Below are 25,716 nucleotides of genomic sequence, written 5' to 3'. Positions count from 1 at the left end.
TGGTTATATGTTGAAGCACCAATGTTTTGGATAGTTGGGTTAAATAAAATATTCTCGTAAACTTGCTTTCACCTGTGGCCCCTTTTCACTCTTCAGATGTGGCTACTGGGAAGTTTTAAATGACACAGGCAGCTTATGCTTGTGGATCACATAGTGCTCTAGTAGGACAGTGCTGAGTCTAGACAGAGTCTAACTATAACTGTACCACAACCTCCTTGGCAGTCAGCCACATGGCTAGAGACCTGACCTCTTGTCCACACCCGCTGTCCAACCACTCTGCCTCCCACTTCCCAAAGAGTCAGCAGAGTAGTATGACCTTAGCTCATCTATGATGATCTGGGCGAGGGCTTCTGGTCCCTGGCACATTTTAGCCATGTGATTTGGGGGAAGTTACATATGTACTTTCTCTCACAACACCCCAGATCATCAGGCAAGTGCTCACAGTTGCCCGGGATAGCTTCTAGAAGTACATCCTGACCATCCATCCCGCCCGTCCATCCTTCCATGAGCCTCTGGATCCTTCTGGACTCATTGTTGACTAGACTCAGTGTTCCAGCTGTCAAGGATTGAAGGCAGTGGCATCTGGTAAACGCCTAGACCAGAGCCTATCCCATAAGGAGGAACCAACACACACCGGAAAAGCTAACTGAGTGCAACAGCCACAGCAGCAAGTAAACCAATGCTGCATCCTCCCCGGCATCTAGGTCCTTCTATTTATACCTAGTCCCATCCCATCAGGTTGTCCTTTCCTTGAAGCTGGGCACATGGTGCTGGTTACATCTCAATAACCCTGTGAGGCTGAGGGATGCAGTGGCCCTCCAATGACAATGGAAAGAAGGATTGTAAATTCCCAACTTCGCCCTACCTCCTGTCTCATCTCACAGTAGTCCATAAGCTTGACTGGCAAATTTGCATCTAGGATAGAACCTCAGGCTGGGGATGTAGCTCAGTTGGTAAAATGCTTGCTTTGCATGCATGGAGCTCTGGGTTAGACACTCAGCACTGCATAAACTAGGAATTATAACACATACCTATAATCCCAGAGTAAGACAGGTGGAGGAGGGAAAGATCAGAAGTTCAAGGTCATCTTTGGCTACATAGCAAGTTCATACTAGCCTGGGATACATGACAACCTGTCTTAAAAGAAAGTGAAAGATGGTGGTGGGGGATTGGGGAAGGAGAAAGAAAAGTAAAAGAAAGCCATACAGAATAGAATCCCTCCAGCCTGTTACCCTACCTCCTGAGCTTGTGGACACAGAACAGACAGCTTTTGGCTGACTTCAGCATGGGCTTTGTGGAAATGAGTCCCAGATTTTGCCCGTCCAAGGTTCCCTGTAGAACCCTGTCTTTCTGTGGCTGCTGGGAGGGACCTGCTTTGTGTTCTCCTGGGGATTTGGCCAGGTCCACATTCCTGGCTTCCTTAGGGGAAAGAGGAAATCAACTTAAATGCCCTTGTCTTCTACAAGACAGAGGCAGACAGATCCCCCAAATCCTAACAAAAGTGTAGGTCATGCTACAGACAGCCTATTCTAGGCAGTTCCTCCCTCCATCTACCGCTGAGCAAAAGAAAAAGAGAAATATTCAGAGCTTAACACTCTAAGAAGCATCCATGCTGATAAAGGAGAGAAAAAAAAGCAATAAAGTGAAATCTAGGCAATATATATTTTCAGCATCACTGTAAGAGCATGGAAGGCTAGGATAATTCCAAAAGAAATGTTTCTCAGGTTTAACTTTAATCCCACTTGCTGTGCTGGGCTTCCACTCCCCACCCAGGAAAGAGCTGCTGGGTCTATCGTGGAAGGCAAGTAGCTACTTCAGCCCTCCATACAATGCAGGACCATGCCTAACATGAACCTGGCAAGGGCTTGTCACCCTGACATTAGGAAGTGACAATCTGGTAGCCAAGAGAGGGAGAGAGAGAGAAAGAGAGTGGGCAACACTTGAGCTGGTGAAGAGAGAGCTGGGTTATCACAGGGAAGTCTGACATCTAAGGTTTTGCCAGTTAAAGCCAACCAGGCCAGTTTGCTGAGTAAGGCTCCCAGAGTTGAGCTGTTTTTGGAGATCTTTCATGATTCACACCCAAATCATACAAGATGAAAGAAAATACTGGATAAAAATCAAGCCAAACATGAAGTTTGGGGGAAAGATTTTATTGGACAAATTAGAAAAATATTGGTATTGTGAAAGCCACCTTCTTTCATCTGGCTTCAGGGGCAGGAATAAGCTCTGCGGCACGGCATACGGCGAGGGAACAGAAGTTGTGTGAAGGGAGCTCCACTCCACCCTCCCCAGACTGGCCACAACCTCACATTCACACCCACTGTGCTAATCTGGCAGGCTTGGCCAGAACAGAGAGGAAGGTCCATCTATAATAAGGACTTCATTGTATGCCTGGGTTTGAGAGGAGGAGAGTGGGACTCGGGTGGGGATTCCCTGCCTGACCCTATCAGGAAAGCTGCTAGCAGCTGCTTGTAGCTGTGTGCCAGCATCCAGCCAGGGCAGAATTATGCCTGACAGATACCAGGTTGCTGGCGAAAGCGTAGGAGCCGCTCACATCTTTCAAGAGGGACACTGCAAACCGTGGGTTTGAAGGATTTCTTTCTTAGTCATCTTCTGATGCCATACTAGTGCTGAGTGGACTGGCAGGCAGGGAGGATGGAAAAATAGAGATGAAAGGAAACAACCTGCCCGTGCCCAAGCCAGCACACACACTTCAGTCTGTGTCTTCTAATATTCTTATTGCAACTCATAAAACAAACAAAACCTTCAGTCTTTCTCCCATGGAAGCGCTTACATGGAACTGCACAGCACAGTTGTCTCTGCCTTCTGGACTCGAGTGGGACAAAATTATTATAGAGTCAAGAAAGAAAAAGACAAATCAAAAGTTCTCAAAAACAAACACAAGAAAACCTCAGTATATGTGCACTGGTATGCACACAGCTCCTTGCTAATGCTTATCATAACAATCTGAACCCCCTGAAACATATCAAAATGTGTTCTTTAGATCTCCGAATCATCCCTCACTACCACTCCCTCCCAACCTTAAAGTAGTCAGGCACAGATGAACACGGATCAATAGAACCAAGACAGGACAGACAGAATGCTGGGATAATCCCTACTGTCCCCATGATATCCTAGAGCTGGCTGCACTGTACCAGACTCCTGAATTAACACTGTCCCACCTACTCTGACAACCAAGCGGTGATATATATGATTACAGCAGGATTCCCACGGGAAATTGTTGCTCATAAAGGTTGTGTGACTTCGTCTCAGTGCTGTGATAAGGCAGGACTAGGGAGTTAAAGATAACGTATGTGATGCTAAAGGTGGAGCTCCTTCTACTTTGGAGCTCCTTTGCTCAAAGGAGATTGCCAAACTCAAGGAGAGTTAGCTGTGAGAGATGGTGTTCTGATCACTAATCCATGAAATCCCTAGCGATGATATCCCTAAAAACTGCCCCTGAACATCTGGTGGCCTCAGAGTCAAAGACAGATGAAAAGATAGATGGCCCACTGGCCTAACCATTCCTTAGGTCCTTGTCATGGGTCAACTGCAATAGATCCATCTGGTTTGCCTTCTCACAAGTGAGATATGGGACATTCACTTAGACCACTTCTCATATGGAAATGCGACCCTGGCTATCAGTCCTGGGAAAACCACTCACTCCAATGTTTTAGCGATGACAGGAAAGAAATGACTTGGGTGTGTGAGCATTCATACTGGTACAGTCAGTGTGTGCTGGAGTCATCTGTTTCTGAGCCTTTCAGCTATCTTCCCATAGACATGGCTGGTCTACCAGGTTTTGGCTATGTGGCCAGGAGATATAAAAGGGAGACACTGTAAACAGACTTGTGGAGGGCAGCTGACCTTTTTCATGACTGCAGACAGAGGGAAGCCACCGTGGTGACTTCCAACATCTGGTCCCATTTCCTTCCTTCTTTAAAGCAATAAATACAAAGTTTGTTCATTCATTGCCTGGCAGAAGAGGCTCATTCCAGTGCCTTGTTCTGCTCCAGCTTGAAATATGTAAGCACTGGGAACCCACATGCAGCCACTGATAACTGCTGCAAGGTGCCATCACTGCAAAGCTAAGAAAATCTGTTACAGTGACGAAGGAAAGACAGGGGCTGACATTCTCTTACCAGCGGCCTGAGTTCCGGATGGGTCAGGATATATCCATTATTCGTGATCGCAAAGGCATAACCGTGAATCCCTAACTGTAAGAGGAAACGAAAAGGAATCCTTCATTAGCTGGCTCCCTGGCGAATTCACAAAGCATAAAGCAGCCTGACGTTTAGTAATTTACAGCTTAAACTTGGCATTCATAACCCTTATCAGCACAATATTTCATTAAAATGAATGCAAGGCACTGATCCTTGACATTTCATAGAAATGCAAAACTGTCACAGATAAGCTCTGCAAATAGCACAATTTAAAATGTCACATCCCCATGTTGGCATCTAAGGGCTTCATTTTGATGTATTTAAAACAAAACAATCACTTTTACAACAACAAAAAAGAACAACAAAGTAGCCAATACTTCTGGGAAGGGCCTTGTGTCCAAGTGAGCTGAACTTTTACAACTGGGGAGTCCTGTCTCCTACCTAGCTGAGGAAGAGCTAGCATGGTCCTCACACTGCCTCTCTCCCAGGCTTCCCATAGCTGCCCCCTCACGGGGGTCTCAATCACTAACCCCTTTCTCCTGCTCTGTGGTACTCTATAATCCTTCAAGGGTAAAAATGTCCCCACCAGCCCAGACAAGGGCCTGCCAACCCCTTTATAGTCTATCATTTTTATTGTGACTGCCAAGCTTTCCCGTGCATGCGTCCATCCACACAAAGCCTGGGTAATTTTCTATGTAGAGTCTCACTTAATTTATGTTTTCTGACTCCATGGGACTATGGGAAATAGTTTGAGAGCAATGAAATGTTTTATTAGCTTTAAAAAGTATGTAATCAAATTTAACACTGCACTTATTTAAATAATAATCCCAGCTTTTTGACAATATTTCTATTACACACTTGACTGCACCCATTGGCTACAATAAATTTACCTACAAATCATTCATGTATTAAAATGGCCTCTGGCATAAACCCACACAGATCTCTCTCACTAAAGAAAGAAACTGTAGCCCACTTTAGCCAGAGTAGTGAAAAGGGAAAAGGAAGAAAAAAATTCTCTATTTTTGTCTGAGGAATTATTTCACAGTTCTGAGTCCTCGCCATTATTTGCCTTTAAATTCTCTGCCACTCACCTTCTTGAATATGATAGTATTAAATGATCCAGACAACAGAGTTTACAAACCAGAAGTGACCCTGTCTGCTTGTTAGCTTAACATCGAGGTGATGTGAAATTAACTTCAGAGAATTTAACACCAGCAATTAAAAGTTTCCGTTGTATTACATAAAGCAAATATGCTTGTGCTGGTCAAGGCCAACAGACATTTCTTGCCAACTTACCTTGCACAGCAAGTCTTAATAAGATTCTACTTGACACTAATGATAAAAGTATATTTCATTATGCCACCAAAGATAAACCCGAGATTTCCTATCCTCTGAGATGTGTATCGTCTCTTTCATCTTGTCTCTTGAAAGAATGTCAGACACAGTCGACGCTGCATTAATTACCATTATTAAGTCCTGGTTTAATACGGGCTGGAAGGGTCAGAAAGGACACAGAGACTTAAACTTTTTGCCATTAAAGGCAAGAGTGGGGTTTGACTAGAAATTCAAACTTAGCATCAGACCAAACAAATGGTATTTTATAGTCAGCTAATGTATCTGACTGTGCGTTTTTTATTCTGCTTATGGACCTTGAAAGAAGGTGGGACTTGATGCTATGTACTTTCCATGCATAGCACTTAGCAAAATGGCAATAATCGTCTATGAGCCTATTATCAATAATCAAGGCATCAGTCAAGGTCCTTGATTATTGAATGCCCATCTCCCTCCACCAGAATATAAGATCTGTGAGGACAAAGGTCATATAGTATGGTTATAAATGAACAGAGGAATAGATGGGATGCTGGGGTAGGGGTGGGAGGGCAGGCAAAGGAGGAAGAATAAAGATCCCCTTTCTGCTTCTGCCCCTGGAATGCAGGGGACCTGCCTTCCCACCGTAGTGTCCCCTCACTGTGTTCTTATCATCTCCAAGGTCTATTGGCTGCTCATGCCTCAACCCTCTAGACTCTGCCTCTGCCCCTGCCACACACTAGATACCACAACTGTTTTCCACACCAATGCTAGGGCGTTAGTCTGCAGGACTGTTTCTCAAGTCTCCTGGCTTTATTAACTGATTGCTCCCTCCTCCTCACTGTTCCTCAGTTGCCAAGCCCCACTCGACTGGGCTTCTTCCTCTTCCTCTTTCATCATTCCTCAAGCCTTACTCTTCCTCACACCCTGGCCCTAGTGGTCCCTGTGCTGGATAGTGTTGTCAAGTTGACACCCCTGGGTAGAAGGGATCTCAACTGAGGAATTTCCTCCATTGGATTGATTGACCTATGGACATGTCTGTGGGGAATTTTCTTGATTGTTGAGTGATGTGGTAGGGCCAAGCCCATGGAGGGTAGTGCCACCCCTGGGCAGGTGGTCCTGCATTGTATAAGAAAGCAGGCTGAGCACAGGCCAAGGGAGCAAGCCAGTAAGCAGCATTCCTCCATGATTTTACCTTGAGTTCCTGCCTTGGCCTCCCTTGATGATGAACTGTGCTCTAAGCCAAATAAACCCTTTCTCCACAAGTTGGTTTTGGTCAGTGCTTTTTATCACAGCAATAGAAAGCTAAGTAAGACAGACCCTGCTTCCCTTAACTCTTCTTTCTCTTCATGATCGGCAGTCATTCCAGCTCCGTTACTCCAGACCTCTACTGCCCTGGTTTCCCACCCATAACAGTTCAAGCATCCAGCAATTCTAAGTCCTTTCTCCCTCTCCTGGCACAGTGAAGGCTCTTTAGCCTCCTGTCCATCTCTGGGTACTTGGTACCAGCTCTGCCCAGATCCCTAAGCATCTCCTACGGCCTGTCTTTTCATCTAAAGCCCTCCAAACAAAGTCATAATGAAATGCTATTGAGTTTTTCTCCAGACATTCCTCAGATGCAACCCTGCCACTACCACACTGATTCAATAAATTTCTGCAAGGGTCCTAACCACTCTCCAGGCCTAAAAGACTGACCAAAGTCAAAGGCAACTCTGACCGTGTATTTTCCTGTGTAAGACAGACCTTATGGACCTGTCTGTTAAGTCTTCCTGGAGCTGGTTGCTTCAAGTGCCCACACTGCCTCCCTCCACTTACTGTTTCTCAAGGTCCCTGGCAACAGGGAGCCCCTGCGTTTGCCCCTCCCTCCCACACAGGCTTTTTCCATGTACCAGTCTCTTGAAGTCCCTTAGGTTACTTCTCAGTTATTGAACCAGACTCAGGATCAGTCCCAATGCGTGTCTGACCCTCTGCTTGTCACTCTCCATTCCATTCCACTTTCATAAACCATGAGCAGATTTTCATTCCTTCCCTCACACAGGCATAAAGATGCTACCCCCCCCTTTCTTGCCTCTCAACCCTCCTTAGCTCCCCTACCTTCTGTCTTACTGTAGGAAGAATGTTTGAGGCGGAATCTCTTCATGAGAGCGGCCTCTTCATAGGAAGGAGCTACGTCACTCATCTTTGACATCTGTAACGCTCAGCACCATGTCAGGCACGCACATGGGTAGTGGTCAGCTAAAGTCTGCATATCTTGAGACGATCATCACTTTCCTCAAATACTATCTAGTTCATTTTGAACATCTGAACCAAAGTCAATACTAAAATCAAGCCCAAAAGAAGCCGATTTCCTTCAGGAGATACACAGGAGTCCTTCTTTACCACATACTTGAGTTTTCCTGATATTCAGAAACTACTGGGTTAAAATCCTTCCCAGGAGAACAGTCTGAGAATGTTCCCTGTGTAAGACAGACCTTATGGGCCTGTCTGTTAAGTCACATCAGAATGTGGGACATGTGGGTTGGTGGCATTTAGCCATCACCCTCAGTGCTCCAAGATAGAGACTATGGAAACCTCTAAAGACATCCCACAGATGAATCTCTCTGAGGTTCAAAACTTCATGACAATGGCCAACATTTGGCTTTGGCCACGAGTCAATATCCCGATGAAATCTCTAACTCTTGTTGCATCTGAAACTGAGCCAGTGTCCCTGCCCATTCACATGTGCAGTCCCCAGCAGTAACAGGGAACAGATTGGACACAAGGCCTTCCAGCATGAGGGACTGCCAAATGGGCCCTGAACCCGCAGCTCACTCCCCTTCTCCCCTGAAGGCTGGGGGCTGCACCGGCCTCCATTCCTGGGAGGGGAACGAGTCCCTTCCAAGTCAAGAGCCTTCGGGCTAATGAAGTGAACCAAATTATAAAATGGCTCATTATGGTACAGAGGCCATGGTGTCTGGAAATTATTGCTGGGGTGTCTGGAATTCTTAATAAAAATTATAGGAAGTCTGATCGCTTGTGGGAAAAATCTATGAAGCTAAGGGAGAAAGAAAAATCCTTGGGAAAACCCCAAGAGCTGACTCATCATTACAAGGTGTTAACGAGGAGGGCAAGGTACTACCTGGATCTGTTCCCTGGAGCTTCTCCACTCCTCCAGGCCCTGGCCCTACCTGGCAGACATGTGCACCCACGGCAAGACTCTTTATGGGAAGTGGAGGAGGTACAGACATCTTAGATTGATAAGCACAGTACCTGGGCTTTCCCCAGGGAAAGCAGAAATGCACTTCAGCTTTGCTGTTCGTGTCCTGCTGCTGATCTTCTATTCTCTTGTTACAACTGCGTTTCCTTCATCTCTTCTTAGGTGAATGATGTTGAAAAGGGCATTTTAAGCATCATCAACTAGAGATGAGGGCCAAGGGTACCCACTTTGTGGAAGTACACTGAAGCCTCAATCGGAAGAATGCATTCAGACACTTTGGGTGACACCGACCACATGGTAAGAAGCCCAATAAAAGTGCTATTTAACTTTCATGATTATTATGGCTTTGCCTTAACTATTGTTTTAACTATCACTATAATTATGCTCTTATTGTTCTTAGTAGAATCCAGATAACAGAGTCTAAAATCACAAAAGAAACTTTGCCACTTGCCAGCTCCAAAATGTGGCATGTTTAAGCTCTCTGAGATTAGTTTCTTCTGCTGTAAAACGGAGGTAAAATACTACCTATCTATTAATAATACATCTTAGCACATTTCCCAGTAGAAGAAATTTTGAGAAATCAACCCAGAGGTAATTGTTGGCATTCCATTTTGAATCCATTCTTCCTTGATCTGTCTGGCACAAGTCAAGTAGTGGCCTAGTGGACTTCTATACCTCCGGGATGAAACCAGAAGCTTAAAAATTATTTGCAACATCCTTTACAAGTGGATGTCCTTTCTTGTGGGTTTGGACATCAAGAGCTAGGAATTTTAGCTAAAGTCCTCTCTCTTTAGAGGCCATGAACCCTTCCTCTTCCCAGCCTTGGCTTCCATTTCTGAGGCTTTCCCATTTCTAACACATGATAATGTGGGTCTGGATCAACAACAAGCTCTACTATACCTCTGGAAACTTATTTCTAATCCTGAGTCTTGGTGAATGAATTTGGCTATTATCTCATGACAGAAAGGGGCCTAAGGATTCAGAAAGCTGTGTCTATACCAGCTTATCAGTCATGGAGCCGAGACCCTCTGGAGCTGAGCTATTATCACTTCCTCATTCTATCCGAAGAGCCCCTGAGTCAGGCTCAGCAAATCAGAAAAGATAGCTAAAGAAGGCCACAATGACACCATATACCTGGTCTGGCCTCACTCACACAGAGGCAGAGGGAGCCCTTGCTAGCACATGTGCCAGGCTAAAATTATATGGGCCAGTCAATCTACTTGGGGCTTGGGGGTTGAGAAGAAATGCAATCTCAGGCCCCGGGCAGTCAGTGGAAACTTTGCCCAACGGATCATCGAGACCAATGGAGGAGTAGAACTGACTCCTCTGTTGCTCCCACAATCAGGAACCGCTAGTGCAGTTCTATGTGCCCATGTTAGATCTTGAGGGGACTGTCTCTTTTCCACTTATTGATTTGCTCTCGTCTCCACCAGCAAATGAAGGAGTTCTCTTCATGGGAATTCAAGGGCTCTCTGTGCCATCTTTCAAAAGGCAAACTCATTATGTCAATAGTAGCAGAAAAATACAAGGATCCCTCCAAACTCATGGTTTCACATGGAATATAGCCACATACTGAGGTTAGAGGAGGTCATAAGCAAAAGTTAATTTAAATAAAAATACCCATCAAATACTGTACAGATGATACAAAGGCAGGCAACAGGTTATGATATAGGGAGAACTCTGCCTCCAAATCAGGCAGAGTTGGCGCCAGACCTCTGTAGAATCTGAGGCTCCTGGTCCCTCCGTGGCTCTGACCACAGTGAGTTCACGTGTTACCTTGTATTTGGGGATGGTCTTTAGAAGCTCTTTCACTGGGACGTCTGTGCCAACCACACCCAGAAGAATGCCCTTCGATCTCTGTGGAAAACAGACATGGGCAGAGAACAATAGATCACTGTCTGGTGCCTTCCCCCAAACTAAGTCAGATCTCCATAGACCTCTGTCATCTTCCACCCTCCACCCAAAATATAACTAGCCAAGGAGAGGAGTGCCTCAGGCCCCACACCCACACACGTGTGCCGAGACATTCCAGCACTTCCCCTTTTCCTCCCGCACACGGAAACAGAGTGTGCAGAAGTCCAAAGGCTTCACGGCTAAGGAGTCTGGTCATGAACCAACTTCTCTTTGAAAAGCTTTCTGCAGGAAAGACGCATGGCAACTGCCTTCTAAATTTTCACTGCCATCTGGCACCCATGAGGGAGATGCTGAATGACCAGAGAGAGATAGGACATCCAGCATTTTTAGCAGAGAGTTGGAACCTGGGACCAAGGTGAAGAAGGGGACCTCCAGGTCCCAGTTTCTGAGGCAGGTGGCCACTGTGATTTGTTGCTACCTGTTGCTTCCTATGGATTTGTTGTGCTTTGAACCGTGGCCTAGTAAATTCACATTTACTTAGAATCTCAGAATGTAATGGTAGTTAGAATGAGGTCTTTCTTTAAGGACCTCAAGGTGAATCATCGTGGATTCAGAGTACCATCTAAATCTAGTAACTGGCCTCCTCAGAAGAGAGGAGACAGGAACACAGAGACGGCCATGTACAATTGATGTGCTGCGAAGTGACGCTGCCAATAGTCAAGGGGCCCTGCCAGCCAGAAGAGGCAAGAAAGGCTTCTTCCCTTGAATCTTTGGAGGAATCGTGGCTCTGCAGTATCTTGATTTCAGATTCTCGAGTTGCATAACAGTTTGCTAAGCCACCCCATTTTGCAGCACTTTGTGCCCCAGGAGACTAATCAAAGATAATAGCCATGAACCCCAGAGAGGTAAGGCCAGCACACTCAAGGGTTGTTTTGGGGGTTTTCTCCTCCTCTGGCCATTGAGCAGCTACATTTTGGGGAAGAGCTCTGGAACTTCTCTTGTTTATAGTGATTCAATGGTTCTCATAGTAGGATAAAACAATAACAAACTTGTATACAGTGTCCTCAGAGTTTAGATGCAAAGGGCTTTGAAGAACAACCCTCCCAGCACCAAGCTGGATGCACAGAGCCATACTCACAGTTTCGTTCTGCTTACTAAACACAGGCATGGCCACCGTGGTCATCAGGACAAGACCTTGATCATCAGCAAGCTGGACAGAAAGAAAAGGCAGTTACCAAGACAGGAACCTCTCAGTACAGAGGCTTCCTCTAAGCCAGCATATCCTTTCCTGGCCAAAGGCTGTTAAGAGAGGGCCCATGGGAATCTTTGGCAGGGAGGGAGTTCAGTGTCTCTCTACCTGATGGGCAGCTGACAGTCCCAGTCCCCAGCTGGGAAACGCCAACCATCAGTCACTCCATTCTCTGCTCGCAGCTGTCTTGCCTCAAATACACCTCTTTTGGATCTCACTGGTTTGTTTTATTACAACAGATTGATTTTACTGTTTTTCTTCTTAGACATTATTTCTGAGTGTGTACACTACTAACGCTTCTGATAACACAGAGTTAGAAAACTCAGGTCCCAGGGTCTCATGAGATGCCCCGGGAAGCACTTACTCTCCCAAGGCAGGCCAGCCAAGCCCCTTCAGTTCTTCAACCCAAATGGAAAACAAATGAATGGAAAGATAGTCTTAGCATGTGACCCAGAAAATCACAGCTAGGAAACTAAACTATTCTTGAAATTGGGCAAGGTTTTATACCTGTAACCCTCTAAACTTCACAGAGACACTCGAAAACTCTGATCACATCTGCCTTTCATACCCTGTTGGGAGGGACATAGAGGGGAACACCTGCTCTGCCCTAACACCAAATGGGGAAACAGAGTCTTGGAATACAGTAGTAGGCAGTAGTCTAAGACGAACTGGGCTCTGACTCTCAGTTTTGAATTCCCTAGCTTCACTAGCCTTCCTTGGCCTTGAATGAAATCATGCTAACTGTGGCCCAGCATCATCACCATGAATGGTAAATGTTCCATGACCCAGCATGTCACCTGGGAATGGAGGTACAAAAAGGACACTGGCCTCCTTTCTCTGCCCTCGAGGTAACACAACTGGTAAATGGCACAATCAGTTCAATAAAACCCGAAGAGAAGAGCTTTTGGCAATGCTGACAAGGACGAAAGTTGGCCTGGCAAATTGAGCAGGGTCCTGAGGTGCTCTGTGAGCAGGAATCTCCCATCTTCAGTCTACAGGTTTTTCCTATTGCTTCTCTTACTTCTGTACAGCATTAGTTCTGGGAAATAAACAGGGACTGCTCTCTGAGATTTCCTTCTTAGAAAGAGGCAGCGTAAGGAGATGATGATAAAATCTAAGTGACTGACAGCTGCAAGTTGTCTGGTATGTTCAGTAAAAGTCACCGAACTTAGCACTTAGCTCATCTTTTCCTTGTTCTTTCATTTGCTTGCTTGTTTTGAGAAAGGGTCTCATACAGCTTTGGCTGGCCGTAAACTCCCAATCCTCTTGCTGGGATTATAGGCACATACCACCACACCCAGTTACTTATTCTAATATTCAGTAAATTACATATGTATGGTATATGTCATCAGGGTTCTCCAAAGAAACAGAACCAGCAAGGAAGCCACAGAACCTCACTACTTACCAATGTGGTGCCCAAGACAACGCCAACCAAATGCTTGTTATAAATGTAAAACTCGAGGGACCAAAGTATAGAGAAAATGTGACTGTGAGGTGCTCAGCCACAAATGGGGCATCTATATCACACCCCTTCCCCAAGGCTTAGGGATCATTGCAGAAGAGGGGGCAGAAAGACTGGAAGAGCCAGAGGCCAGGGAGGACGAGAGGAAAGCAGTGCCTTCTGGATATGACAGAACAGCTACACTCCTGAGCTCCCAGTAGCTGTGGTTGCCTGCACAAGATCAAGCCAGTCAATGTTCCTGCATGAAGCAAGAATGGATTCAGGAGCCCCCACCCCTAACTGAGGAGCACTTGATGGTTTCTGGGAGAGGGAGAATCAGTTTTCTTTAAGGGTATGGCTCCTGATAGGTTGGTAATGCTCTAGTGGATGGCTCCACATCCAGGAGTATATGAGCAGCACAAATTAAAGTTCATAGGTTTTATGCTGTTGTTGTATATTTTGGGGGGTGGGTGGGAGGTGATTGAGATAGGGTCTCCCTGTAGCCCCAGTTGGCCTGGAACTCCTTATGGAGACTCGGCTGGCCTCGATCTCATAGAGATCAGCTTGCCTCTGCCTACTGAGTGCTGGGATCAAAGGCATGTACCACCATGCCTAACTCAACAGGTTATTTAATTAAAAAAAAAAAAACAAGGCACGCTATTTGAGGGAGGCAAGTGGGGGTGAATCTGGAAGTTCTTGGTGAATATGATTAAAATACATTGTATGCATTTCTCAAAAATATTTAAAACTTACTTTTAAAGAAAATTCAGAGCCCATTCTAGGTTTTCCAAATGGGAATCACTATTTTAAAGATAAATAATATTAATAAAATAATACTTAAGGATATGCATTAAAATTCAAGAAGCATTGTTATGGGGTGATCTTTTCTACCTTACCTCCATCAATAATAACATGAGCTGGAGAAAGGCTGGCAGGTGTTAAGGTGGGAAAAAATCTCCAAACAAGAATCCAGGAGACACATTTAGTCTTATATCCCTACAGAAGGTAGCCTCTGGTGCTCCGGATAATTCAAAGGACACAAGAATCTTACAGTCCCTAAGGACCAGGAAATTTATAGTATCCTCTCGGCTAGTGAATGATGCTCCTTTGTTTGATCTACCAATGCTCAATATGGTGGTGTGGAAGGTAGTTTTTTAAAAAAATTTTTTTAGTCAGAACTAATGCATCTTTAATAAGTTTATTTCAACAAGTAGGTACTATACTGTCATCACAGAGTCTGAGTAATGCATCGATCATCAAACGAGATGCTGGGGTATGAGATGTAAAGTCTCAGGCATCTTGTTTTCAGGGCTTGAGTTTTCAATAATCAGAATATAATAATTTGAGTGCTTTGTAATTGTCAATGTCTGATGCACAAACAGGATGTATACTTAAAAATATGCATTCTGATCACAGCACAGGTGAAAACCTCAATAGAGTCTTAGCTCATATCTACTGGCAAAGAGCCCAGTAAAAAAGAAGTAACATATATGGACTTGTTCTAGGGCTGGGGAAACAGATCAGGGTCGTTTTTAAAATATTGCTCAGATTTGGAGTAAAGCATATGACCCTCCACACTTTGGGTGGGCCTCATCCAATCATTTGAGGGTCTTAAGAGAAAAGGCAGACCCCACAAGGAGGAAGGAATTCTGCCTCTAGCTTGCCTTTTGAACTCAAGACTCCAACATCAACTCTTGCAGGAATTTCCAGCTTCCCAGCTTGCTTTATAGATTCAGATTTATTAGATTCCACATTTCTAGGCTGATTCTTTTAATATAAATCTCTCTACATATACATGCATTTATATGTATGCCCATATACATACATACACAGTCTCATACATTGTATATACATATGAATACATTCTGTGTGTGTGTGTATATGAGAGAGAGAGAGAGAGAGAGAGAGAGAGAGAGAGAGAGAGAGAGAGAGAGAGAGAGAGAGTAACTGTTCATGCAAACACAGTTTTAACCTCTTGTTAAAAATACTTAAAGTACACTATGGCCACTACTGGCCATAGTAGAACCAGCTCACAGTAAATGGCTCTCTTAGAATTAGAAGTTTTCCCATGTTCCAACTCCTTTAATGCTATACAGAAAACTGATATGAGCTGATCCATAACCCTGGAGAACTTCTACTTGCAACTCAAATCAAAATTTCAAGCAATGCCAACACGGATCACGATGAAATCAAAACATACCTTTGACAGTAATGAGAAATGAAGCTGCTTTCCTGCAACCAGTAAGAACCAGTTATAAATCACTGGTAATTGTCCTGGCACAGACACAAGATCATGGAAAACGAACTTCCAAATGTTGAGCCAGAATAGAGTATCAACTTTACTCGGGGGCTAATTCCAAATGTAATTACTGCATCATTACTAAAAAAAAATCCCTTTACTATTGCATTTGTGCTTAAACCACTCATTTGTAACCAGCCCCAGGTAAACAAAAGAAACACAGCAAGTCCAGTCCAGCCAGAGTTCACATCTGGGGCTACCATCTACCATGTACTCTTCGGAGAAGGGCAGATCTGGCCGACTGTGGACTGGCCTGGCCAGAACTCTCACCTGCAGGCTTCCTGTACAACCCAGCTCATCCTACGGCCACGACGGCTGGCAGGAGCCCAGAAATGGCACTTGCTCAACATGATGACACTTATCTTCACCCCCATCCCATCACTCCTAGTCTCCTCAAGTTTGGACTCTGTGCATCTTAAACATTTTGTGGAGAAGGAAATCAATTTTAAAGCTCATTTGCACAGTAAGCACTTTATGATCAAAAGATGTTTGTCCTCCTGCCATAGGAAACAGCAGTCAGTGGCAAGTAGTGTTTTCCAGACCACCAAGCAGTATGTAGGCAACCACAGCCAGAAGCTCTCTGTGCCCGCCACTCACTAGGGGCCTCCTGCTTCTCTGTGGCCCCCAACTGTAGCTGCTGCTGCTGAGGCAAGAGCACTGCTTAGGATTCATACACATGGCTTCCAAGAAAAATTCAGACACACAGTCAACATTCATTTTCCAAAGGGTGGGAGCAGGAGATGAGGGTCACCATGGTCCATCTGGGCAAAATCCCATTAACTTAAGTCCAAGTGGGGAACTTAAAATGAACTGCTGTTCAATTACATTTGCCCAGGCTTTGAACAGGCCCTGAAATGCTCGGCTGTGGTGTTCTGTTGTATAATAAGTGTATATCATTCCATATCCTTCATTTCCTATGCTACATAATGGGGACCATTCTGGTATCAAAGGAAACGATGAATAATATTACTGAACATCTGGTTTATAAAACACAAACTTGCTCAACAGATTGACTACTTCCTGTCAGCTTCCCAAGTTAATCATGCATGTGGGCGCATATGAATATGCATTCAAACTCCTGTGCAAGGTCTGTGCAGCCATGCCAGGCCTCTACACTCAGTATTTCATGAGTTTCCTGTGGATGGCACCAGGCAGGAAACTGGCCAACCTTAGGGTGTGGCCCCGATAGCGGATAGCGGAATCCCTCCAGATGTGTGGCCTTTCGTTTGGCTGACAGCCTCCTCATTGCTATTCATTGCTTTCCTCATCTTCCCTTATGCCTCAGCTGAGCACCAAGCTCCAGGCCATCAGCTGTGAAGATAACTAGGAATAAGGCCTGGGTCTTATCCCCAAGGAAGCCTAGGTATTCTTGGGGAGGCAGAGGGAGAAGAGATGGTAAGGCTGGCTCTCCTGTAGTGAGCAGAGAGGCCATCTTCCTCAGGTCTAGCTCCAGTGAAAGTGAAAATGTCTGCTATCTATTGATATTTATAAGGTGCAAATGGCAGATCTGGAACAGCTTCTGAAGGCAGGTTTAACAACCAGCAGGCAGTTCCCTGCTTTGCTCCACTTGATCTACAGCAAAAGTACAAACAGGTGCAACAGTGCCGCAGTAGACAGCTTAAAAACTGTGTGGCACCTTTTCTTTCAGGACACATACATCCTTTAGATGATTTAGCAAAATCCTTGTCACCCTCTCCAACCACAAGGTTTCTGTGGCAGCTGATGTCTCTCACCTTGCACATAAGGTTAAGCACCCTAACAGCTGGTTTCTCCCGCACATGCCTACCTATAGCAACACACAACCTAGGCCACAGGATCAGCTTATTGATGAGGCACATGATTTGATCTGGGCTCCCTTGGGTTTTTGTCTTTTCCTTCTCTTGAGCTGTGGTAAAGATTCTCTCTCTTTGCTGGATGGTTATAAGAATGTCATCAGAGGGGCCTGGAGAGATGGCTCAGTATTTAAGAGGACTGGCAGCTCTTGCAGAGGACTGGGGTTCAGTTTCCAGCACCCACATGACAGCTAACAACTGTCTGTAACTCCAGTTCCAGGGGATCCAACACCTTCTTCTGGCCTCCCTGGCACTGCAGGACATGGGTGCTCTTACACACATGTAGGCGATAATCAGAGAGGAGGGAGGGAGAAAGGAGAGGAGGTAGTGAGAGAGGAAAGGAGGGAGCAGGGAGGGCTGGGAAAGGGAAGGGAGGGTGAGGTGGTGGGGAGGAAGACTGCAGACGTAAGGAGGAAGAATTCCAGCCAGGGTCTATTCCATGCTTTGTTCTGTTACTGGATGACTGAAGTCAGTAAGTTTTATCTTTGTCCCAAACGAACAAGAACTGGATCTGTGATTCTTAGAGCCATCCTGAATCACACGGGTGCCAATTGTGGCCACAAACGACCTTGGTCACTCTATACACCCACTGAGATCACTCCAAATACCATGTACAAGCCACACTGAGAGAAATTTCTGAGGCAAGAAGGGCTAGAGGGAGATGGTTCCAACATTCTCAAGACACATGATTGTCTATCTTCGATCCAGGGAAGACATTTGGGGACCCTCAAAGTAACTAAACTTTGGAAGGTATGAGGCAGTATTTTGTGAAATCACTGCTTTTTATGGTGGTATAAAAAGCTGTCATCACTAGGATTTTATGAAAAGTCTTCATAATGAATAAAAGTTTGGCTGCTTTGAAGACCTCGGGTAAGGAGGTGGCAGACCCTGGGAATCTCCTTCAGCCACACCAACACAGAGTTGCGGAGACCTGCAGGGGAGGAGGATGGGCCTGGCGACAGCACAGAAACATGTAGTGCTCCATGGACTTCAGGGACTGGGAAAAGTTGGGACTACAGAGTGGCCCAGCAGCTTGTGTTTTGGAGAAGCATCTGTCTCTCTTACCTTCTTCATATCTCTGATGGATCTCGCCACGACCAGTGACAGGATGCTCTGTTGCTACGGCATCTGAATGCTCTGGGGGCAGGGGTGGGGGGATGCCAAACCCTGGAGAGCTGAGCATTCAAGCAAGTTAAGGGCAGCATGCTTGGCAACACATTCGAGGGCTGTCAGATGGATTCAGGAGAACCTCCTGCCAGATCCTCTGGAGGCTGGGACTGAGAGGGAAGGCTGTGCACAGTGGCGGACTCTGCAGAGAAGACTGACTCTCAGCCAAGGGGAAAGGCTAATTCACTAACTCTCCCAAGTAACCTATTTCTTCTATGTGTGTATGATTTTTTTCTTATTAAAGTTGATCAACATATTGACTGTATTAATGATGCATGTATGGCATACATCCATAACACTACCATACACATATTTTCTATGTGTGTACATAATTCATAACTATAAAGCCACTTCTGTTTTTCTTTCAGCATCTGCACTGAACAGTAATCTGCACTCTGTGAAAAAGTACTGTCACCATCTAGTGGTGTTCCACATGAATTGCAAGCACACTGCCCAGAGATTAAAATGCCATTTGTAAGTATGAGGTTTTCCAGTAAAAACAATATTTAAAAGGCAGTCACTGTAACTTAATATCTACCTAGTTGAAGCAGAGGCAGTGTTAACTAATAGTTCTGTCAAAAACCTTTGCCTTGACAGAAAAGGAGTAGTAAGAGGTAGAAAAACACAGCTGTGTGCACCTTTGACTACCAGGTAAAGCATTTTGAAAGAAAAATAATCCCTTCTTTGTTGGCATGGCATCTGGGAATGAGATGGGAATCTTGGAAAAGCCATGTTCTTCAAGACCCACTTTCTCAAGTTCAGCTTGAGTAGAAGGGAAGTTGTCTTTCTGGCATCTTCTCCTTGGGCCTGTGAACTCTACTGGCACTTGGAAATTCCCAAAAGGCCAGTTTCTGGGTGAACATAATGAGGGGAACTGTGGACATGGTAGAAACGTGTATCACCCACACCCCCCATTTTCTACTCCAGAACAAGTTGCCGAAAGTCTCTGGAGCAGGCTTGTTCCACACTTGAACTGTGGACAAGTTAAAGCATAGTGAGAGAGGGAAACAGGATCAGTAATCGGGAACATGAGCAGATCCTGTGGCTATGTTGAAACCCTCCATGACCCAAACCCTTGGACCTTTCTTCCCTTCCTATCTTCAACCAAAAAAACCATCTATGTGTCTGTCACCTGCCCCCAAAAGTACCCCACTTCCTTCTGCCCCCATAATATAATGATACAACTGTCTTTAATCCTGAGCTGGGACATAAGAGGGAAGAATCTAGAAAGGACCCACTGGTATGTGTTGCAGACCATGTTCAGGACAGACGTGGTCCTTGTGGAGACAGAGCAGGCCCTCGGGAGGGGGAACATAGTTGAGAAAGCCCACTTACGGGTGACAAGTGAAGATTATTTCAGCTGTGCTGGCCATGGGAAACAGGACAGAGGATGCTTGCTTGTCTGATGTCAACACTGTCTGGCTTTGGCTATGTGTTATTATTCTCATAAGCTTTGATTTCTATTTGCTGGCTGTTTAATAGTGGCCAGTTTTGAGAAGCTCTGTTAGGAGCATGCATAGTTACACATTTGTTTCTGCAATATTTGAGTCAATGATCTTAAAAGCCATTTTGAATGGAGGAGGGGAAGGCATAGCTTGTTTCAGTAGTAGAAGAAGGTAAAGACTACATCCTGGTTGTGAGATGACTGCATGTATATCTACCTACATACTCTGATGCGGTCAGGGGCATTTGGTGTGGTAGACTATGCACATGTATTTCTAATGGACTCCAGGAGTAATTTTCCCAGATGATTTTCCCGCCTCAGAGTAGTTGTCCTCACTGTAGAATCTGAAGTCCAAGTTTGAATTCTCTTAAACCTTAAATAACTAAATCTTTACATGATAACCTGGATAAATCTTAACATTTAAAAGTTGAAGAAGTATGCATGTGACATGAAACTTAACTTGTCTAAATATCTAAACACAGACAACAAGACTGTCTGTCTGGTGTGTATAAATACAGACACTTGTAAAATATAATTTGGACAGACAATGAGGATGCAAACAATAGCAAAAATCAGAGAGCACAGTCCAAGTGGGAATCTGTGGCAAGCTGAGAATGAAGGGAGTACCTGCAGAGGTGCGGACGTAGTGGAAGTTACTCCTAAGGAGCAGCACAGTGCCCAGGTGCAAGGAACAACTCTGTACTAGAAAAGGGAGCAAGGAGCAGTCATGGAAACTGAGGCAGAAAGGCTGTGCTTTGAGAGCCACCACTGACAGCCTGGATCACCCACAGAAAGACAGCTGTGGCAGACCAGGTGATAAGGCCAAGATGTCCCACAGATGGACAGACAGCTGTGGCAGACCTTCAGTGTTTGTGATGTTCACTCTATCAAAAACAAAATCAAAAACATAAGTAAACAAAACTCTGAAATGAGTATGATAAACATATTTCAAATCTTAAATCTGGATGGTAGGTAAACATGGGGGTTTTCTAATTTCTTTTCTGTATGACTAAGAGTTTGAACAGTAAGAATGCCTCCCCTAACATCATCTATAGAAAGCATTTCATAAATAAAATGACTTAATAGCACATGCCTGCAGTGCAGATCAATGCCCCAAACTAAAAAATGGTGTTAGGTCCTGTTTTGAAATTGTTTTTTCAAACAAAGATTAAAAAAATCCTTCTAGAGTAAACATGGTAACACATTGACACAGAAAATGCTGTCCGAATAAAGTTTTCATATTCTATGTTAAACGTACTATTTTTGAATATCAGAATTTCAAATGTTCTTCATACGGGGGTATAGAAAAGCTGATTCTTTAAACTCAGGCATAATGAGTGATCATTTATGGCACTAATCTAAAGAACAGCTTCTCCTTTAAAAATCTAGTCAAATTAAGAACACCATGTTTAGATTTGCATTATGCCCTAGCAGTTTTCAACATTCTTGCAAGATGCCTGGATCCTAAATACTGCAAGGCTCCCGTGAAATGAAAGAGGAGAATAGGAATTAGAAGGAGGAAGGAAGCAAATCTTTTCAGTACTGTTTCTTCTTACTTTGCCCGTGGCTGTCTAGGTGAATTACAATCACCCCGCCCATGAAAAGGCCACACCAATAATATTTTGCTTTTGTCTAAGACATTTTCTGGTTTATTCTCTTTTTTAACTGAATCATTGTTGCTTGCCTGGGAGACCCTCAATTCTGTGACACCTTGCTGTATTTTAAGTTGCTTAAACATAAATGTAAACACATTGTTCTCCTTGAACTTTACCCGCATCTTGCATAAACCCGATTCCTGAATTTGTTTTCTCTTTCTCATATTAACAACCTAAAGACAAGTTTGTGAATGGGACTGCTGAACAATGGTTGGAACATAAGGAAAATCTAACATCTGCTGTCTTCTATGAGAATAGAGATTATTTAGGAAAAAGCAGACGCCATTTCTCTTTCCAGTGATTCTAAGATAAAAGTCATTATGCAGAGAATATAGTTTATGAGCAAACATTTCAATAGCCTCAGCATGCTGTCTTTGACCAGGAACACATCTATAAATAAACCTATGGTCAAGAGAACAGTACTGATTAGCATCTGATTAGCATATCTGAAAGCTGTCTAGGAGACGCTTTGTTTGTTTATTAGGAGCGACCTGCTTATTTCCAGAGTGCCCAGGAATGATGACAACTGGAGAGATCCCGAAGCACTGGACTTTGGCCAATATTCATGATGAGGCCTGACACATAACCGACCCCCTGTTGTGGCCAAACATTCATAATTTTACAAACGTGGTTTAGACACCTCCCAAATAGATGCCTGAAAACACAGCCAACTGTTGGAGCTTTGGGGCCCTGGGACAAAACCTTCCCCTTGTTTAAAGACCCCCTGAAACGCTGCTTCCTCCATAAAACCTTCCCTAGCTAAGTGGAAATGGGAACCAGATGTTCTTAAACTCCACTACAAAGATAATCATATTTACTCTACAACCAAAGATACCATCTAGGACCAAATCTGTGCAAACTGTTAATACAGCGAAGTCTCCTAACGCGGTGGCTGGAGGAAACACGGGGAATCCTGCAGCGCCCGCGAACTCTTGGACAAGGGCAAAAGAAGAAAAGTTCTTCTTTCTTTCAGTACTTCAGCCTAGTACACAGGACGTGCCCGGCAAATGATCTCTGAACGAACTGATTCCGACACCATCCTTTATTTATTTTATAAAGGCCTAGAGAGGAATGAGTCCCAAAGAACTGGAGCAGAGCTCACACAAGACTCCAGCCTCCTGCATGTCCCGCCTTCCCGAGCTATGCCTCCGTCAGCGTGGTTAGCCTGACTAAGGAATCACTGAGCATCTGGTGCCTACGTGATCCCGCTGCTGCTGACAGAAGCAAAAGTTCGATGCTGTGTAGCCCGTGCCACAGAAATAAAGGAAGAGGACTTATTGTTTTAAAGCAGCCTAGTTAAGCACGTGACTTCAGGCAAACCAACCTGGTTACTCAATCTTTTGAATCACTTTTCCTTATCCATCCATCTTTCTCTGACTTCATCTCTCTATCTGCCCTTTCATCTAATTATGCATATCCACTGATAAACATGGCTTTACTGCCCAAATGCTTAATCTCTACATAGCCTTAAATGCAGTCCTGGCAAAGACTTTGCAAATCATCTGTGCCCATTCAACAGGTAACAGAATTGAAGATAAAATAATCACAGAAGGCAGCAGAGTGAAGATTTGAGGCTTAGTCTACCTGTTGCCAGATCCCAAGTAGAAATCATTCTGCTGTCCTCAGACTCCTGTATGGGGTTACAAGGGCAAATGCCATGCTTTGCCTTTGGGAACTCAGAATACAGCAAAAGAAACAATGAAATAAATCAGCCTTAGACTAAGACTAGCCCTTGAGAGTTCTTGGAACAACTAAAGGAATGATCACCCAAACACCTAGCGTGGTGCGTAGTCTGCCTGGCAAATGTAACCAGTTCCGAAAGAACCATTTCTAGGTTAGGGGAGAGAAGTTCATGAGTTTCATTAAGACTCTCTTATTATTCTAGTGGATTTGAATTGTGTTGGTCTCTCCGTTTGAGTCACAATGAGAAATCCTATGAGTGATTTTCCTTTGTTTTATGACAGAACCTTATGGCCTTCAGAGTTAATCGTGGTTCAGGAAGCAGCTGGGGTGGTTAAGGATGACTAGGCCTACTAAAAGAGGCTGGGATGGAGGGAAGGAAGTTGTTATGGACGAAGGGAGTCAGGAAGAAGGGACAGATGCTTTAGTAGCACCCAACCTCCAAGTCACCTAATACATCCCAGGCCTGTGAAAATAGGAGTTGAGTTCAATCCAGGCATACAGACAGAGCTCATGACTCAGCAAGTGGTTCAATTCCATGAGTCATTTCTGGAAAAAGAAAACCCATAGCATGGCATTAGACATTGCCCAACATTTTTCTACCTCATGAAACTTGGTTGAGTTTTCCCCAAAATCCTTTGAGTTAATTGGGAAGGGATAAACATTTAGCTTTGTTTTTAACTTCGTCACAGCACAGCTCTATGGAATTGTGCAATTGCCCCAGTTTCCCCCAGAAGTGATTTCAGTTGAGTCCTTTGGCACGGTGTCCGTCGCTCACCCACAGCCTTCCTCTCAGTTCTCATGGAACTGGGCTACATGTGGCTTTGCAGTCAAGGTACACTGTTAACTAGGGACCTGACAGGTAAATAACATAACTTGGCAAAGGGTCGGGCAGCTGTGCTATGGCCAAACCAACAGATGTATGACTCAATTAAGCAACAGAACATGATGAATTCTGTGACATTATTTTATATCAAAAATTATGACAAGAGACGTAAAGGCAGGCCGTACCTAGGAGTGAGTAGTGGGTGCTTTTCTGGAGTCACTGTGGCCTTCATTGGCTGTATCCGTCACAAAAGAAATGCCCTTCTTTGAGGACTATTGAAGACAGATTTAAATCACTGGTGGTGAATGCACGTTGATTTGATACAATCTTAAATTACATTTATACTTTACCAGAGATTTGATTTTCAAATCAATCACTGAATTATACTGACTTTGATTTGTCCCTGCATCTCTGAATGTTCTCTCTCTCTCTCTAATCCAGTCAGAAAAAAACACATTCCTAACTCAAGTGGACCTATTCTTATGGTTTAATCATTTCATTAAGATAGTAATTACATGGAGGAATAGAAAGATGGCTCAATGGTTAAGAGCACTTAGTACTCTTGCAGAGGACCCAGGTTTGGTTCCCAGCACCCACATGGCAGCTAACAACCACTTATAACTCTAGTTCAGGGGCTCTGACTTCCTTTTCTGATCTATACACATGTGGTTCACTTACATATAGTCAGGTATACACACATACACATAATAAATATTTTAAAATATTTTCCATATAGTTGTCCTTTAAATGACACATTTCCAGGACCTTGACCAACCAGAAATCAGAGATCATAATCTTTCATTTTTATGAGAAAACGCAATAGTGTATGTGATGAGTATAGGGGTTCGAAGGCTATCAGTACAGAAGTGACTTCAAAATAGTATTCCAGTTCTTTGAATCTAAGATTTTCTTTAAGCCAATAAAAATGACCTGCAGAATTCCATCTGCAGGAAACAAAACAATCAGAGCACCGTGCATCCTCAGATGCCCCTTCAAGCCTTCCCTATTGTTGATGACATGACACTGTCATGATGTCCCTGTCCTGTTACAGAATTGGTAGCTTCTCTCCCTCTCCTACTTCCTGTCCACACAGAAGAAAAAGGTGTTTGTGTTTCTTCACAGATTTAAATACAAAAAAATGAAGACAATTTTTAAAAATCCCATCGTTTTAATTGAGCTGTTGCTTTAACTTTCCAGAGAAAAGGTGGCTTCCTTTCACCAGTGTTGAGTCTGTGTTACCCAGCACCTCCAGAGGATCCCCTTTCATTATTATGCTTGATTTAAATCAACAGGAAGCATTCATATATTTTAGGTCAATGAGAATGTTTGAAAGCAGACTCTGATTTTCTTAGCTACTAAAGGTTGTTTGGGACCAGAAAGTTCTGTGATATTGATTTTGAAATCAATTCTTAGTTTTTCAGGTTTATACAAATCTAGTTCTTGTGTCTGTTTTTTTTAAGAGCACCAAATTATATTGATATTTCTACCATTACCTTATCAATTAGTCATGCTGCCATAAAAGGGAGGATGCTACTAGAGTTACTGTAATGGTGCTGTTCTTACAGAGGTCAGTGCTATGACTCATGGAGAACTTGGAGTTCA

At 44.1% G+C, this 25,716-nt stretch overlaps 1 protein-coding gene across 4 annotated transcripts in view; it reads right to left on the bottom strand.

Annotated features, from left to right (window-relative positions):
* The window catches only part of Cacna2d3 (calcium voltage-gated channel auxiliary subunit alpha2delta 3), a 918,594-nt gene that overhangs the window by 217,817 nt on the left and 675,061 nt on the right, over positions 1 to 25,716 (bottom strand). For all 4 annotated transcript variants that reach the window (XR_003846886.1, XM_008851835.2, XM_008851836.2 and 1 more), the window contains 3 exons: positions 11,660 to 11,731; positions 10,444 to 10,524; positions 4,143 to 4,217 (listed from right to left, as the gene is read on the bottom strand). Coding sequence is in view for 3 of the 4 variants with exons in the window: in XM_008851835.2 (XP_008850057.1) it covers positions 4,143 to 4,217; positions 10,444 to 10,524; positions 11,660 to 11,731 (228 nt within the window). In the remaining variant the exon portion in view is untranslated. The remainder of the gene's footprint in view (positions 1 to 4,142; positions 4,218 to 10,443; positions 10,525 to 11,659; positions 11,732 to 25,716) is intronic.

Source organism: Nannospalax galili, unplaced genomic scaffold, assembly GCF_000622305.1.
Source record: "Nannospalax galili isolate Female #2095 unplaced genomic scaffold, S.galili_v1.0 scaffold485, whole genome shotgun sequence".
NCBI classification, from domain to species: domain Eukaryota; kingdom Metazoa; phylum Chordata; class Mammalia; order Rodentia; family Spalacidae; genus Nannospalax; species Nannospalax galili.
Note: the sequence above shows the minus strand (reverse complement) of the source record. Positions and strands in the feature narration are given on the sequence as shown.